We start from the raw sequence: 17,808 nt of genomic DNA, 5'->3' as shown, positions 1-17,808 counted from the left end.
AATCCCCCAATGAAGACCCAACCAACCCCACGGTGACCCCATGGAGACCCACCCAACCCCATGGTGACACCAAAGCCCCCAACGAAGACCCACCCAACCCCACGGTGACCCCATGAAGACCCACCCAAACCCATGGTGACACCAAAGCCCCCAGTAGCGACCCAACCAACCCCACGGTGACCCCATGGAGACCCACCCAACCCCACAGTGACCAAAGCCCCCAATGAAGACCCACCCAACCCCATGGTGACACCAAAGCCCCCAACAAAGACCCACCCAACCCCACGGTGACCCCATGGAGACCCACCCAACCCCACGTTGACACCAAAGCCCCAAGAGCCACCCACCCAACCCCACCCACCCCACACCTGTGCTGCACCACCTCGACCTCATCCAACTCCTCGGGCACCTCCATCCTCTGCAACCACTGCTCCTTTTCGTCCACCCACACCTCGCAGGCTCGCACCTCGCTGAACATCCTATAGACGGCCAACGCGTCGCGCAGCCACTGCTGCCTCAGCACGGCCACCTCGGCCACCTCCCCATACAGCTGCTCCACCTCCACCACCCGGATCTGCACCTCCACCCCACGTTGGTGCTCGGGGGCCAAAGCCCCCAGCTGCCTCCTCAGGGCCGCCACGGCCGCCCCGTGCCTCTCCACCTCCTCCATCACGGCGCGGTGTTTGCGGAGGAGGCTCTGGGTGGAATAATCATCGTGGCCGAAATCGTCGCTGGAAACGATCCTGTAGGCATCCTGTAGCCACAGCACCAGGTCGTCCGTCTCGGCGCTGAACTGGAAGAAGCTCAACGCCTCCTGGAGCTTCTGCTGGTGCAGCCCCACCGCCTCCTCCAGCTTCTTCCAGCGCGAGCGGACGGCGCGGATCTTCTCCTGGATGCCTTCGGGGTTGCAGCCCTTCTTAGCCAGGATCTCCTCGCCGCGTTGCATCGTTTGGTGCAGCGAAGCCCGGCGGTTGCCCAGTTCTCCCAGCATGGATTTGTGCTCTCCGGTTAAAGCCAAGACGCTGCTCAGGTCGCGGCCGCAGGTTTTGGAAGCCAAAATTCGTTCCTTCTCGCGGATCCAGGCTTCAGCCTCTTCCATTTCCTGGAAGAAGGTCCAGAGGCGGCGCGAATCCTCCAGGTCTTGGCGTCTCTTGGCCGCCATCTCGCCCAGCTCCTGCAGGCACGTCTGCACGTGGTTGACGCGGTTGCAGATGATCTGAGGGTCGCAGGGTTGGTATCCTGCCGTGGGGAGAGGCGGGATGGGCACCAGGAGCTCCTGCTCCCGACCCCTGCAGGACCCCGCGTCCCACTGGGGGCACCCAGATCCCACTGGGGACACCCACACACCATCGGGACCCCCGCATCCCAATGGGACACCCACATCCCATTGGGACCCCACATCCCAATGGGGCACCCCACATCCCATTGGGATCCCACATCTCCCATTGGGAAACCCCACATCCCATTGGGATCCCATATCTCCCATTGGGACACCCTATATCCACATAAGGACACCCCACATCCCAATAAGGACACCCTACATCCCACTGGAACCCCACATCTCCCATTGGGACACCCTACATCCATTTGGGGACACCCACACACCATTGGGACCCCTGCATCCCAATGGGACACCCACATCCCATTGGGACCCCACATCCCAACAAGAACACCCCACATCCCAACGAGGACACCCTACATCCCAGTGGGACCCCACATCCCCCATTGGGACACCCCACATCCCACTGGGGACACCCATATCTCATTGGGGACACCCACATAACATTGGGACCCGCACATCCCAACAAGGACACCCTTCATCCCACTGGGACCCCACATCCCCCATTGGGACACCCTACATCCATTTGGGGACACCCACACACCATTGGGACCCCCGCATCCCAATGGGACACCCACATCCCATTGGGACCCCACATCCCAACAAGGACACCCCACATCCCAGTGGGACACCCACATCCCATTGGGATCCCACATCTCCCATTGGGAAACCCCACATCCCATTGGGATCCCACATCCCATTGGGATCCCACATCTCCCATTGGGACACCCTATATCCACATAAGGACATCCCACATCCCAACGAGGACACCCTACATCCCGCAACCTGGCGGCCACCCAACCCTGGTGACACCCCCATGGTCCCCCCCAACTCTTAGGGAACCCAACCCTCATCACCCCAACCCTGGTGACCCCCGACCCTTGGGGAACCCAACCACAGCGACCCCCAACCTTGGCGACCCCCACCCCAACGAACCTCACCATGACATCCCCCAACCTGGCAGCCCCCCAACCCATGCAACATCCCCCAGTGGAGACCCCCCAACTCTTAGGGAACCCAACCTTGGGCGACCCCCAACCCTGCTGACCCCCAACCCTTGGGGAACTCAACCACAGCGACCCCCAACCCCGGCGACCCCCACCCCAATGAACCCCACCATGACATCCCCCATCCTGGCAGCCCCCCAACCCTGGTGACGCCCCCCGATGGTCCCCCCCCAACTCTTAGGGAACCCAACCCTCATCACCCCGACCCTGGTGCCCCCCGACCCTGGTGACACCCCCCATGGCGCCCCCCCAACTCTTAGGGAACCCAACCCTCATCACCCCAACCCTGGTGCCCCCCGCCCCTTGGGGAACCCAACCACAGCGACCCCCAACCCTGGTGACCCCCACCCCAATGAACCTCACCATGACATCCCCCAACCTGGCAGCCCCCCAACCCTGGTGACACCCCCCATGGTGCCCCCCCAACTCTTAGGGAACCCAACCCTCATCACCCCAACCCTGGTGCCCCCCGCCCCTTGGGGAACCCAACCACAGCGACCCCCAACCTTGGTGACCCCCCACCCCAACGAACCTCACCGTGACACCCCACAACCCTGGTGACCCCCCCAGCCCTGGTGCCCCCCCCCCTCCCCCCGGTGCTGCCCCCCCCCCCCGTTACCCTCCAGCTCGGTGAACCTGAGGGCGGCGCTGTTGAGCGCCCTCACCCTCTCGCTCTGCGCCGCGATGTCGGCCTCCAGCAGGGCGTGCTTCTGCAGGAGGTCCTCCACCTCCAGGAGGTGCTTCCCCAGCTCCCTCGACAGCAGCGGGGCCTGGGGGGGGTGGGGGTGGGGGGTGAGGAGGGAAAGGTGGGGTCCCATGGGGGGGACACCTCACGTCTCCGATGGGGGGACAACCTTTGTCCCCCTCGGCAAAAAAGAATATGGGATCTGGAGGTGGCATCCCATGGGGGACGGCCGCATGACCAACTTGGGGACAACACGCGTCTCCCATTGGGGACCCCCCCCAGTACCCCCATTGGGACACCCCATATTCCACTGGGACACCCCACATCCCATTGGGGACACCCACATCCCATTAGGGCACCCCACATCCCATTGGGGACACCCATCTCCCATTGGGATCCCCATCTCACATTAGGACACCCCACATCCCATTGGGATCCCCATCTCACATTGGGACACCCTATATCCACTGGGGACACCCCACATCCCATTGGGGACACCCATCTCCCATTGGGACACCCCATATCCCATTGGGACACCCCACATCCCATTGGGATCCCCATCTCACATTGGGACACGCCATATCCCACTGGGGACACCCATCACCCATTGGGACACCCCACATCCCATTGGGACACCCATCTCCTATTGGGATACCCCACATCCCATTGGGGACAACCAACATCCCACTAGGGACCCCCCAAATCCTATTGGGATCCCCATCTCACATTGGGACAACCCATATCCACTGGGGACACCCCACATCCCATTGGGGACACCCATCTCCCATTGGGATCCCCATCTCACATTGGGACACCCCATATCCCACTGGGGACACCCATCACGCATTGGGACACCCCACATCCCATTGGGACACCCCACATCCCACTGGGGACACCCATGTCCAACTCAAGGACACCCACACACCATTGGGCCCCCCCACATCCCACTGGGACCCCTCATTTCCCATCAGGACCCCCCATCTCCCATTGGGTGCCCCCCTTTCGCATCGGGACCCCCCATCTCCCATTGTGGGGCCGCCCCCCAGCACCTGCATCTCCTCCATCCAATCGATCACGTAGTCCTGGACCCCCCATCTCCCCTTGGGACCCTTCTTTTCCCATCAGGACCCCCCATCTCCCCTCAGGACCCCCCCATCTCCCCTCAGGACCCCCCATCTCCCATTGGGTCCTCTCATTTCCCATCAGGACCCCCCATCTCCCATCAGGACCCCCCCATCCACCATTGGGACCCCTCTTTTCCCATCAGGACCCTCCATCTCCCCTCAGGACCCCCCATATCCCCTCAGGACCCCCCTTCTCCCATTGGGACCCCTCTTTTCCCATCAGGACCCTCCATCTCCCATTGGGACCCCCCTTCTCCCATCAGGACCCCCTATATCCCATCAGGACCCCCCATCTCCCATCAGGACCCCCCATCTCCCCTCAGGACCCCCCATCTCCCAAAGCAGGGCCCCCCGCCCCCCCCGTCCACCTGCATCTCCTCCATCCAGTCGATCACGTAGACCTGGACCCCCCACATCCCACTGGGACCCCCCATCTCCCATCAGGACCCCCCATCTCCCATCAGGACCCCCCACATCCCATTGGGACCCCTCATCTCCCCTCAGGACCCCCCATCTCCCATTCAGACCCCCCATCTCCCATTGGGACCCCTCTTTTCCCATCAGGACCCTCCATCTCCCCTCAGGACCCCCCATATCCCCTCAGGACCCCCCTTCTCCCATTGGGACCCCTCTTTTCCCATCAGGACCCTCCATCTCCCCTCAGGACCCCCCATCTCCCCTCAGGGCCCCCCACATCCCATTGGGTCCTCTCATTTCCCATCAGGACCCCCCATCTCCCATCAGGACCCCCCCATCCACCATTGGGACCCCTCTTTTCCCATCAGGACCCTCCATCTCCCAAAGTGGGACCCCCCATCTCCCATCAGGACCCCCCACATCCCATTGGGACCCCCCATCTCCCCTCAGGACCCCCCATCTCCCATTCGGACCCCCCATCTCCCATTGGGACCCCTCTTTTCCCATCAGGACCCTCCATCTCCCATCAGGACCCCCCATCTCCCCTCAGGACCCCCCTTCTCCCATTGGGACCCCTCTTTTCCCATCAGGACCCTCCATCTCCCCTCAGGCCCCACCATATCCCCTCAGGACCCCCCTTCTCCCATTGGGACCCCTCTTTTCCCATCAGGACCCACCATCTCCCATCAGGACCCCCCATCTCCCCTCAGGACCCCCCATATCCCCTCAGGACCCCCCATCTCCCATTGGGACCCCCCTTCTCCCATTGGGACCCCTCTTTTCCCATCAGGACCCCCCATATCCCCTCAGGACCCCCCATCTCCCCTCAGGACCCCCCATCTCCCAAAGCAGGGCCCCCCACCCCCCTGTCCACCTGCATCTCCTCCATCCAATCGATCACATAGACCTGGATCCCCCACATCCCATTGGGACCCCCCATATCCCCTCAGGACCCCCCATCTCCCATTGGGACCCCCCTTCTCCCATTGGGACCCCCCATCTCCCATTCGGACCCCCCATCTCCCATTGGGACCCCTCTTTTCCCATCAGGACCCTCCATCTCCCATCAGGACCCCCCATCTCCCCTCAGGACCCCCCACATCCCATTGGGACCCCTCATCTCCCCTCAGGACCCCCCATATCCCCTCAGGACCCCCCACATCCCATTGGGACCCCTCATCTCCCCTCAGGACCCCCCATCTCCCCTCAGGACCCCCCATCTCCCAAAGCAGGGCCCCCCGCCCCCCCCGTCCACCTGCATCTCCTCCATCCAGTCGATCATGTAGACCTGGACCCCCCACATCCCACTGGGACCCCTCTTTTCCCATCAGGAACCCCCCATCTCCCATCGGGACCCCCTATATCCCATCAGGACCCCGCACATCCCATCAGGACCCCCCATCTCCCATTGGGACCCCTCTTTTCCCATTGGGACCCCTCATCTCCCATCAGGACCTTCCATCTCCCCTCAGGACCCCCCATCTCCCAAAGCAGGGCCCCCCACCCCCCCGTCCACCTGCATCTCCTCCATCCAGTCGATCATGTAGACCTGGATCCCCCACATCCCACTGGGACCCTTCTTTTCCCATCAGGACCCCCCATCCAACATCAGGGACCCCTCTTTTCCCATCAGGACCCCCTATATCCCATCAGGACCCCCCATCTCCCCTCAGGACCCCCCTTCTCCCATTGGGACCCCCCTTCTCCCATCAGGACCCCCCATCTCCCCTCAGGACCCCCCATCTCCCCTCAAGACCCCCCATATCCCCTCAGGACCCCCCATCTCCCATTGGGACCCCCCTTCTCCCATCAGGACCCCCTATATCCCATCAGGACCCCGCACATCCCATCAGGACCCCCCACATCCCATTGGATCCTCTCATTTCCCATCAGGACGCCCCATCTCCCCTCAGGACCCCCCATATCCCCTCAGGACCCCCCATCTCCCATCAGGACCCCCCACATCCCATTGGGACCCCCCTTCTCCCATCAGGACCCCCTATATCCCATCAGGACCCCGCACATCCCATCAGGACCCCCCACATCCCATTGGATCCTCTCATTTCCCATCAGGACCCCCCATCTCCCATCAGGACCCTCCATCTCCCCTCAGGACCCCCCATCTCCCATCAGGACCCCCCACATCCCATTGGGACCCCCCATCTCCCCTCAGGACCCCCCATCTCCCATTGGGACCCCCCTTCTCCCATTGGGACCCCCCATCTCCCATTCGGACCCCCCATCTCCCATTGGGACCCCTCTTTTCCCATCAGGACCCTCCATCTCCCCTCAGGACCCCCCATATCCCATTGGGACCCCCCTTCTCCCATTGGGATCCCTCATCTCCCCTCAGGACCCCCCATCTCCCCTCAGGACCCTCCATCTCCCATCAGGACCCCCCATCTCCCCTCAGGACCCCCCTTCTCCCATTGGGACCCCTCTTTTCCCATCAGGACCCCCCATCCACCATTGGGACCCCCCTTCTCCCACTGGGACCCCTAATTTCCCCTCAGGACCGCCCATCTCCCCTCAGGACCCCCCACATCCCATTGGGACCCCTCACCTCCCCTCAGGACCCCCCATCTCCCCTCAGGACCCCCCATATCCCCTCAGGACCCCCCATCTCCCAAAGCAGGGCCCCCCAGCCCCCCATCCACCTGCATCTCCTCCATCCAGTCGATCACGTAGACCTGGACCCCCCACATCCCACTGGGACCCCCCATCTCCCATCGGGACCCCCTATATCCCATCAGGACTCCGCACATCCCATCAGGACCCCCCATCTCCCATCAGGACCCCCCATCTCCCATCGGGACCCCTCTTTTCCCATCAGGACCCCCCATCTCCCATCGGGACCCCCCATCTCCCATCAGGACCCCGCACATCCCATCAGGACCCCCCATCTCCCCTCAGGACCCTCCATCTCCCCTCAGGACCCCCCATATCCCCTCAGGACCCCCCATCTCCCCTCAGGACCCCCCATCTCCCAAAGCAGGGCCCCCCACCCCCCCATCCACCTGCATCTCCTCCATCCAGTCGATCACGTAGACCTGGACCCCCCACATCCCACTGGGACCCCCCATCTCCCATCGGGACCCCCTATATCCCATCAGGACTCCGCACATCCCATCAGGACCCCCCATCTCCCAAAGCAGGGCCCCCCACCCCCCCATCCACCTGCATCTCCTCCATCCAGTCGATCATGTAGACCATCTCCTGGAAGACCCTCTGCAGGGCGAGGTGCTGCTCCAGCCTCGCACGCCGGGCCCTCAGCAGCTGACTGAGGAGCCCCCACTGCCGCAGGACGTTGTCCCTCTGCGCCGCCACTCGTTTGGCATCGTAGTAATTTTCTGCTTCCACCTCCAGGGCCAACTCCGCCACCGCCTGGATGCGCTCGCGGTACGACGAGACGTCGGCCTCGATGGCCTCGTGCTTCTTCATGGCGGCTTCCACCGCTGGCAGGTCGTAGCCGAAATTGTCCTGGGGTCGAGGGAAGGGGGTGGGGTGTAGGGTTATAGGGCGGCGGGGCGCTTTGTGGGGTCGTCCTATGAGATTGGGTTCGCTGAGCGACAAGGACAAGGAGGATGGGGAGCGCCGTGGTTGTCGGCAAGCACTGGGATGTCCTTGACTTAATGGAGAGCACGACCCCCTATGGGGTCACCCTACTTTAGGAAGAGAAGGGCCCCATGGGGTCACCCTACTTTAGGAAGAGAAGGGCCCCATGGGGTCATCCTACAAGATTGGGGCTCAGTCGGGTGGCTGACGGACAAGGGAGTGGGCAACGAGGTCTTGAGGATGGGGTCCACCTTGGCCACCGCTGCTCCTTGTTGGACCACCTATGGGGTCACCCTACTTTAGGAAGAGAAGGGCCCCATGGGGTCATCCTACAAGGCTGGGGCTCGGTCGGGTGGATGATGGACAAGGGAGTGGGCAATGAGGTCTTGTGGTTGGGGTCCACCTTGGCCACCGCTGCTCTTCGTTGGATGGGGTCACCCTATAGGACTGGGAGCTGTGTGGGACTGGGAAGAGCAGGACCCCATGAAAATGTCCTACAAGACTGGAGCTCCATGGGGTCGCCACCCTACAACTGGTTGGCCAATGAGATCTTGAAGATGGGACCCACTTTGATCATCACCGCTTGGTTGGGATGTTCTTGGAGAGGGGGACTCTTTATGGGGTCACCCCATAGAACTGGGAGCTCTGTGGGACTGGGAAGAGTAGATCCAATGGGGTCGTCCTACAAGATTGGGATCTCCGTGGGGTCGCTGCCCTACAGGTGTTTGGCCAATGAGATCTTGAGGAGGATGGGACCCACGTTGGCCATCGTCAACCATTGGGACATCCTTGACTTACAGGAGTTTGGGACCCTCTATGGGGTCACCCTATAGGACTGGGAGCTGTGTGGGAAAGGGAAGAGCAGGACCCCATGGGGATGTCCTACAAGACTGGGGCGCTGTGGGGTCGCCACCCTACAACTGGTTGGCCAATGAGATCTTGAAGATGGGACCCACTTCGATCATCACCAACACTTGGTTTGGACGTCCTTGGAGAGGGGGACTCTTTATGGGGTCACCCCATAGAACTGGGAGCTCTGTGGGACTGGGAAGAATAGGATCCCATGGGGCCGTCCTACAAGATTGGGATCTCCATGGGGTCGCTGCCCTACAGATTTTTGGCCAATGAGATCATGAGGAGGATGGGACCCTCGCTGGCCATCGTCAACCATTGGGACGTCCTTGACGTACAGGAATTTGGGACTCTCTATGGGGTCACCCTATAGGACTGGGAGCTGTGTGGGAATGGGAAGAGCAGGACCCCATGAAAATGTCCTACAAGACTGGAGCTCCATGGGGTCACCACCCTACAACTGGTTGGCCAATGAGATCTTGAGAATGGGACCCACTTTGATCATCACCGCTTGGTGGGACGTTCTTGGAGAGGGGGACTCTTTATGGGGTCACCCCATAGAACTGGGAGCTCTGTGGGACTGGGAAGAGTAGATCCAATGGGGTCGTCCTACAAGATTGGGATCTCCATGGGGTCGCTGCCCAACAGGTGTTTGGCCAATGAGGTCTTGAGGAGGATGGGACCCACGTTGGCATCGCCAACCACTGGGACGTCCTTGACTTACAGAAGAGTGGGATCTTCTATGGGGTCACCCTGTAGGACTGGGAGCTGTGTGAGAATGGGAAGAGCACGACCCCATGGGGACGTCCTACAAGACTGGGGCGCTGTGGGGTCACCACCCTACAACTGGTTGGCCAATGAGATCTTGAGGATGGGACCCACTTCGATCATCACCAACGCTTGGTGGGACGTCCTTGGAGAGGGGGACTCTTTATGGGATCACCCCATAGAACTGGGAGCTCTGTGGGACTGGGAAGAGTAGGATCCCATGGGGTCATCCTACAAGATTGGGATCTCCATGGGGTCGCTGCCCTACAGGTGTTTGGCCAATGAGATCATGAGGAGGATGGGACCCATGTTGGCATCGCCAACCACTGGGACGTCCTTGACTTACAGAAGAGTGGGATCTTCTATGGGGTCACCCTATAAGACAGCGAGCACCATGGGATCGGGGTCGCAGCCCCACAGACAGCCCCCCACCCTACTCTGGGCAGGACAGGGTCCCTTTTGCCCACTTCCACCCCATAGTTGGTGCCCCCTCACCCCATGCTCACACTGGAGCGTGATCCCACCGAAACACCCCTACCACAAAGACCCCCAACGCCACCCCAAATCCCCCAGCCCCCCAAATCCCCCCCAACCCCGCACCCCCCAGCCCTCCAGCCCCCCCACCTGTGACACCAGCCTCTGGTTCTCGTTCAGCCACGTCTCCCTCATGGCAGCTTTGTGGTCGAAGCGCTGCGCCAACCGCTCCAACTTCTCCTGCCGGATCAGCTCATCCCGCAGGGCCACCTCCCGCTCGTGCTCTGCTTTCTCCAAAATGCTCCACGCCTTTGGGTGGGGTGGGAGATTTGTAGGGGAGGGGGCTGCACCCACAGACCCCCCACCCCATAGTGATGCGAGGTTTTGGCCACCAAGATCTTGGGGAGGATGAGACCCAACTTGGCCATCGTCAACCACTGGAACATAGGAGAGAACGACCCTCTATGGGATGTCCTACAGGATGAGGAGCTCTGTGGGGTTGGGAAGGGCAGAACCCCATGGGGACGTCCCATAAGATCGGGGCGCTGTGGGGTTGCAGCCCTACAAGTGGTTGGCCAATGAGGTCTTGAGGATGGGACCCAACTTGGCCATCGTCAACTACTGGGGCATCCCTGACGTGGCAAAGAGAGACCCTCTATGGGATGTCCTACAGGACTGGGAGATCTGTGGGGTTGGGAAGAGGTGGAATGGGAGATTTGTAGGGGAGGGGGCTGCACCCACAGACCCCCCCACCCCATAGTGATGCGAGGTTTTGGCCACCAAGATCTTGGGGAGGATGAGACCCAACTTGGCCATCGTCAACCACTGGGACATAGGAGAGAACGACCCTCTATGGGATGTCCTACAGGATGAGGAGCTCTGTGGGGTTGGGAAGAGAAGGACCCCGTGGGGACGTCCCATAAGATTGGTGCGCTGTGGGGTTGCGGCCCTACAAGTGGTTGGCCAATGAGGTCTTGAGGATGGGACCCAACTTGGCCATCGTCAACCATTGGGACATCCTTGACTTACAGGAGTTTGGGACCCTCTATGGGGTCGCCCTAAAGGCCTGGGAGCTGTGTGGGATCAGGATGAGCAGGACCCCACAGGGACATCCTACAAGACTGAGGCTCTGTGGGTCGCTGCCCCATAAGTGGTTGGCCAATGAGATCTTGAGGGGGACGGAGACCACCTTGGCCACCCCAACTCTTACTTGGGACGTCTCAACTTCCTGGTGATCCGATACGGGGATGTCCTACAAGATTGGGAGCACTGTGGGGTTGGGAAGAGCAGGACCCCATGGGGACGCCCTACAAGACTGAGGCTCTGTGGGTCACTGCCCTACAAGTGGCTGAACAATGATAACTTGAGGATGGAGACCACCTTGGCCATCATCATCAGCAACTGGTTGGGGTCATCCTTGAGTTACTGGAGACCCTATACGGGTCATCCTATAATCCTCGGGTTTGGGAACAGCAGGACCCCATGGGGATGTCCTACAAAACTGAGGTTCTGTGGGTCACTGCCCCATAAGTGGTTGGCCAACGAGATCTTGAGGAGGATGGAGACCACCTTGGCCACCCCAACTCTTCCTTGGGATGTCCTCGACTTTTTGGGGACCCGATACGGGGATGTCCTACAAGATTGGGAGCACTGTGGGGTTGGGAAGAGCAGGACCCCATGGGGACACCCTACAAGACTGGAGCTCCATGGGGTCGCTGCCCCACAAGTGGTTGAACAATGATAACTTGAGGATGGAGACCACGTTGGCCATCATCATCAGCAACTGGTTGGGGTCATCCTTGAGTTACTGGAGACCCTATACGGGTCATCCTATAATCCTGGGGTTTGGGAAGAGCAGGACCCCATGGGGACATCCTACAAAACTGAGGTTCTGTGGGTCACTGCCCCACAAGTGGTTGGCCAACGAGATCTTGAGGGGGACGGAGACCACCTTGGCCATCACCAGCGATTTGTTGGGGTCATCTTTGAGTTACTGGAGACCCTATATGAGTCATCCTATAATCCTGGGGTTTGGGAAGAGCAGGACCCCATGGGGATGTCCTACAAAACTGAGGTTCTGTGGGTCACTGCCCCATAAGTGGTTGGCCAATGAGATCTTGAGGGGGACGGAGACCACCTTGGCCACCCCAACTCTTACTTGGGACGTCTCAACTTCCTGGTGATCCGATACGGGGATGTCCTACAAGATTGGGAGCACTGTGGGGTTGGGAAGAGCAGGACCCCATGGGGACGCCCTACAAGACTGAGGCTCTGTGGGTCACTGCCCTACAAGTGGCTGAACAATGATAACTTGAGGATGGAGACCACCTTGGCCATCATCATCAGCAACTGGTTGGGGTCATCCTTGAGTTACTGGAGACCCTATACGGGTCATCCTATAATCCTTGGGTTTGGGAACAGCAGGACCCCATGGGGACACCCTACAAGACTGAGGCTCTGTGGGTCACTGCCCCATAAGTGGTTGGCCAACGAGATCTTGAGGGGGATGGAGACCACCTTGGCCACCCCAACTCTTCCTTGGGATGTCCTCGACTTTTGGGGGACCCGATACGGGGATGTCCTACAAGATTGGGAGCACTGTGGGGTTGGGAAGAGCAGGACCCCATGGGGACACCCTACAAGACTGGAGCTCCATGGGGTCGCTGCCCCACAAGTGGTTGAACAATGATAACTTGAGGATGGAGACCACGTTGGCCATCATCATCAGCAACTGGTTGGGGTCATCCTTGAGTTACTGGAGACCCTATACGGGTCATCCTATAATCCTGGGGTTTGGGAAGAGCAGGACCCCATGGGGACATCCTACAAGACTGAGGCTCTGTGGGTCTCAGCCCCACAAGTGGTTGGCCAATGAGATCTTGAGGGGGATGGAGACCACCTTGGCCACCCCAACTCTTCCTTGGGACGTCCTCGACTTTTTGGGGACCCGATACGGGGATGTCCTACAAGATTGGGAGCAGAGTGGGGACTGGGAAGATCAGGACCCCATGGGGACACCCTACAAGACTGAGGCTCTGTGGGTCACTGCCCTACAAGTGGCTGAACAACAATAACTTGAGGATGGAGACCACCTTGACCATCATCATCAGCAACTGGTTGGGGTCATCCTTGAGTTACTGGAGACCCTATACGGGTCATCCTATAATCCTTGGGTTTGGGAACAGCAGGACCCCATGGGGACACCCTACAAGACTGAGGCTCTGTGGGTCACTGCCCCATAAGTGGTTGGCCAACGAGATCTTGAGGGGGATGGAGACCACCTTGGCCACCCCAACTCTTCCTTGGGATGTCCTCGACTTTTGGGGGACCCGATACGGGGATGTCCTACAAGATTGGGAGCACTGTGGGGTTGGGAAGAGCAGGACCCCATGGGGACACCCTACAAGACTGGAGCTCCATGGGGTCGCTGCCCCACAAGTGGTTGAACAATGATAACTTGAGGATGGAGACCACGTTGGCCATCATCATCAGCAACTGGTTGGGGTCATCCTTGAGTTACTGGAGACCCTATACGGGTCATCCTATAATCCTGGGGTTTGGGAAGAGCAGGACCCCATGGGGACATCCTACAAGACTGAGGCTCTGTGGGTCTCAGCCCCACAAGTGGTTGGCCAATGAGATCTTGAGGGGGATGGAGACCACCTTGGCCACCCCAACTCTTCCTTGGGACGTCCTCGACTTTTTGGGGACCCGATACGGGGATGTCCTACAAGATTGGGAGCAGAGTGGGGACTGGGAAGATCAGGACCCCATGGGGACACCCTACAAGACTGAGGCTCTGTGGGTCACTGCCCTACAAGTGGCTGAACAACAATAACTTGAGGATGGAGACCACCTTGACCATCATCATCAGCAACTGGTTGGGGTCATCCTTGAGTTACTGGAGACCCTATACGGGTCATCCTATAATCCTCGGGTTTGGGAAGAGGAGGACCCCATGGGGACACCCTACAAAACTGAGGCTCTGTGGGTCGCTGCCCCACAAGTGGTTGGCCAATGAGATCTTGAGGGGGATGGAGACCACCTTGGCCACCCCAACTCTTCCTTGGGACGTCCTCGACTTCCTGGGGACCCGATACGGGGATGTCCTACAAGACTGGGAGCTCAGTGGTGACTGGGAAGAGCAGGACCCCATGGGGACACCCTACAAGACTGAGGTTCTGTGGGTCACTGCCCCATAAGTGGTTGGCCAATGAGATCTTGGGGGGGATGGAGACCACCTTGGCCATCACCAGTGATTTGTTGGGGTCATCCTTGAGTTACTGGAGACCCTATAATCCGGGGATTTGGGAAGAGCAGGACCCCACAGGGACACCCTACAAGAATGGAGCTCCATGGGGTCGCTGCCCCACAAGTGGTTGGCCAATGAGATCTTGAGGGGGATGGAGACCACCTTGGCCACCCCAACTCTTCCTTGGGACGTCCTCAACTTTTTGGGGACCCGATACGGGGATGTCCTACAAGACTGGGAGCTCAGTGGGGACTGGGAAGATCAGGACCCCATGGGGACATCCTAGAGGACCTGGAGCTCTATGGGGCAGCCCCACAAGCTGGGTTCTTCCACCCCCACCTTATTGATGTCAGAGATGCTCCTCCCTTCCCCCGGCACGTAGAGCTTGCGGTTGGCCGCCCTCAGTTGACTTTGGATGGTGAAGAGCAGCACCTCCAGGTTCCCCTTCTCCTGAAACCTTTGTGGGGATGGGGGTGGGATGAAAACCGACCCCAACCCATAGCAACACCCCCTTCCCCCCCCCCCCATCCTTCCCTATAGGGCCGGATCCTCACTTGATGGGTTTCTCCATGGTGCAGAAGGCGGTGAAGGCTTGGAGCTGTTGCTGCACCCCGGCCAACGAGTTGGCGAATTTCTGGTTGCTGATGACGGCGACGGTGCGACGGATCCAGGCCAACAATTCTGCTGCCAGAGCTTCATAGCGCCGGGTCACCGCCTCCAGCTCCAGCACCCCATCCAGAACCTGGGGGGAGATGTGGGGCTGGGGGGTTTCGGGGGGGTTTGGGGGGTGGGGAGAGCCTGAATCTGCCCCCTTAAGTTTCAATCTCTGTGGTTTTCGCGGCTCTGATTGGGGGGGAAATGGGGGGATGGAGGGGGAAAGGGGGGAGCTTGGAAATGGATGGGAAACCCCAGAGATTGGGAATCCCAAAGATGGGACACCCCATAGATGGGCACCCTACAGATTGGGAAACCCCATAGATTGGGAACCCCAAAGACGGGACACCCCATAGATGGATCATCCCATAGATGGGCACCCCAGAGATTGGGAAACCCCAAAATGTGACACCCCATAGATGGAGACACCCCATAGATTAGGACACCCAAAGATTGGGAACCCCAAAGACATGACACCCCATAGATGGGGTCACCCCTGAGATTGGGAAACCCCAGAGATTGGGATACCCAAAGATGTGACACCCCATAGATGGAGACACCCCATAGATTGGGAACCCCACAGATTGGGAACCCCAAAGACGGGACACCCCATAGATGGGGACACCCCAGAGATTGGGAAACCCCAGAGATTGGGAACCCCAAATACATGACACCCCATAGATGGGGAAACCCCAAAGACGTGACACCCCATAGATGGATCATCCCATAGATGTGACACCCCAAAGATTGGGAACCCCATAGACGGGACACCCCATAGATGGGGACAACCCAGAGATTGGGAACCCCAAAGACGTGACACCCCATAGATGGGGAAACCCCAAAGATGTGACACCCCATAGATGGGCACACCCCTTAGATTGGGACCCCCAAAGATGGGACACCCCATAGATGGATCATCCCATAAATGGGACACCCCATAGATTGGGACCCACAAAGACGGGACACCCCATAGTTGGGCACACCCCAGAGATTGGGAACCCCATAGATGGGAACCCCAAAGATGTGACACCTCATAGATGGGGACTCTCCAGAGATTGGGAAACCCCACAGATTGGGAACCCCAAAGACGTGACACCCCATAGATGGGGAAACCCCAAAGACGTGACACCCCATGGATGGGGACACCCCATTGATTGGGAACTCCAAAGACGTGACACCCCATAGACTGGGAACCCCAAAGACGTGACACCCCATAGATGGGGACACCCCAGAGATTGGGAACCCCAAAGACGTCACACCCCATAGATTGGGAACCCCAAAGACGTGACACCCCATAGATTGGGAACCCCATAGACACGACACCCCAGAGATGGATCATCCCTTGGATGGGAAACCCCATAGATGGGGAAACCCCAAAGATGTGACACCCCATAGATGGGCACCCTAGTGATCGGGAAACCCCATAGATTGGGAACCCCATAGACATGACACCCCATAGATTGGGACACCCCAGAGATTGGGACACCCCAGACATTGGGAACCCCATAGACGCGACACCCCATAGATGGGGACACCCCAGAGATTGGGAACCCCAAAGACGTCACACCCCATAGATTAGGAACCCCAAAGACGGGACACCCCAGAGATGGATCATCCCTTGGATGGGAAACCCCATAGATGGGGAAACCCCAAAGACGTGACACCCCATAGATGGATCATCCGATGGATGGGACACCCCAGAGATTGGGAACCCCACAGACAGGACACCCCATGGATGGATCATCCCATAGATGGGGACACCCCATAGATGGGGAAACCCCAAAGACGTTACACCCCATAGATGTGACACCCCATAGATTGGGAACCCCATAGATGGGACACCCCATAGATGGGGACAACCCAGAGATTGGGAACCCCAAAGACGTGACAGCCCATAGATGGGGAAACCCCAGAGACGTGACACCCCATGGATTGGGAACCCCATAGACGTGACACCCCATAGATGGGGACAACCCAGAGATTGGGAACCCCAAATACATGACACCCCATAGATGGGGAAACCCCAAAGATGTGACACCCCATAGATGGATCATCCTATAGATGGGGATACCCCATAGATTGGGAACCCCAAAGACGCGACACCCCATAGATTGGGAACCCCAGAGATTGGGAACCCCACAGACAGGACACCCCATAGATGGATCATCCCATAGATGGGGACACCCCATAGACGGGGTCACCCCACAGACGGGACCCCCACCTTCCCGATGCGTTTCCCCTCCACGGCCAGCGCCTTCATCTTGGAGAAGTAGTGGTAGAAGGAGACGACGTAGGTGATGATGGACTTCTCATCCGGGTCCTCCATGTTGACGTCTGGGGGGGGGCAGGGGGGGGGCAGGGGGGTGTTGGACCCCCGAAGTGGGTGACCTCCCCCCCCCCAACCCCCCCCCTCCCAACCCCGCCCCACCCAAAGGGGTCGTTTTGGGATGTTAACGAGGACGGGAGCAATTAACGGGAAGGTGGAGGGAGGGAGAGGTGGGAGGGAAGGATGGAGGAAGGAGGGATGGACGGACGGATGGACGGAGGCGGTGGGTGGATGAGACGGAGAGGAGGATGGACGGATGGACGGACAGATGGACGGAGAGAGGGACGGACGGGAAGAGGGATGGATGGGCAGATGGACGGAGAGAGGGATGGATGGACAGATGGACGGACAGGAA

General features: G+C 59.6%; 1 protein-coding gene across 1 annotated transcript in view; it reads right to left on the bottom strand.

The window, feature by feature from the left end:
- Positions 1-17,808, bottom strand: part of SPTBN4 (spectrin beta, non-erythrocytic 4) — a 95,578-nt gene that overhangs the window by 63,902 nt on the left and 13,868 nt on the right. The window contains exons 7-13 of the mRNA XM_090129870.1: positions 17,349-17,461; positions 15,028-15,215; positions 14,813-14,930; positions 10,372-10,530; positions 7,750-8,052; positions 2,966-3,116; positions 369-1,239 (exon numbers count right to left, since the gene is read on the bottom strand). Coding sequence (XP_089985996.1) covers positions 369-1,239; positions 2,966-3,116; positions 7,750-8,052; positions 10,372-10,530; positions 14,813-14,930; positions 15,028-15,215; positions 17,349-17,461 — 1,903 coding nt within the window. The remainder of the gene's footprint in view (positions 1-368; positions 1,240-2,965; positions 3,117-7,749; positions 8,053-10,371; positions 10,531-14,812; positions 14,931-15,027; positions 15,216-17,348; positions 17,462-17,808) is intronic.

Source organism: Phasianus colchicus, chromosome 38 (genome assembly GCF_987193195.1).
Source record: "Phasianus colchicus chromosome 38, bPhaCol1.hap1.1, whole genome shotgun sequence".
NCBI classification, from domain to species: Eukaryota; Metazoa; Chordata; class Aves; order Galliformes; family Phasianidae; genus Phasianus; species Phasianus colchicus.
The sequence above is the reverse complement of the archived record's forward strand: the minus strand, read 5'-3'. Positions and strand labels throughout refer to the sequence as shown.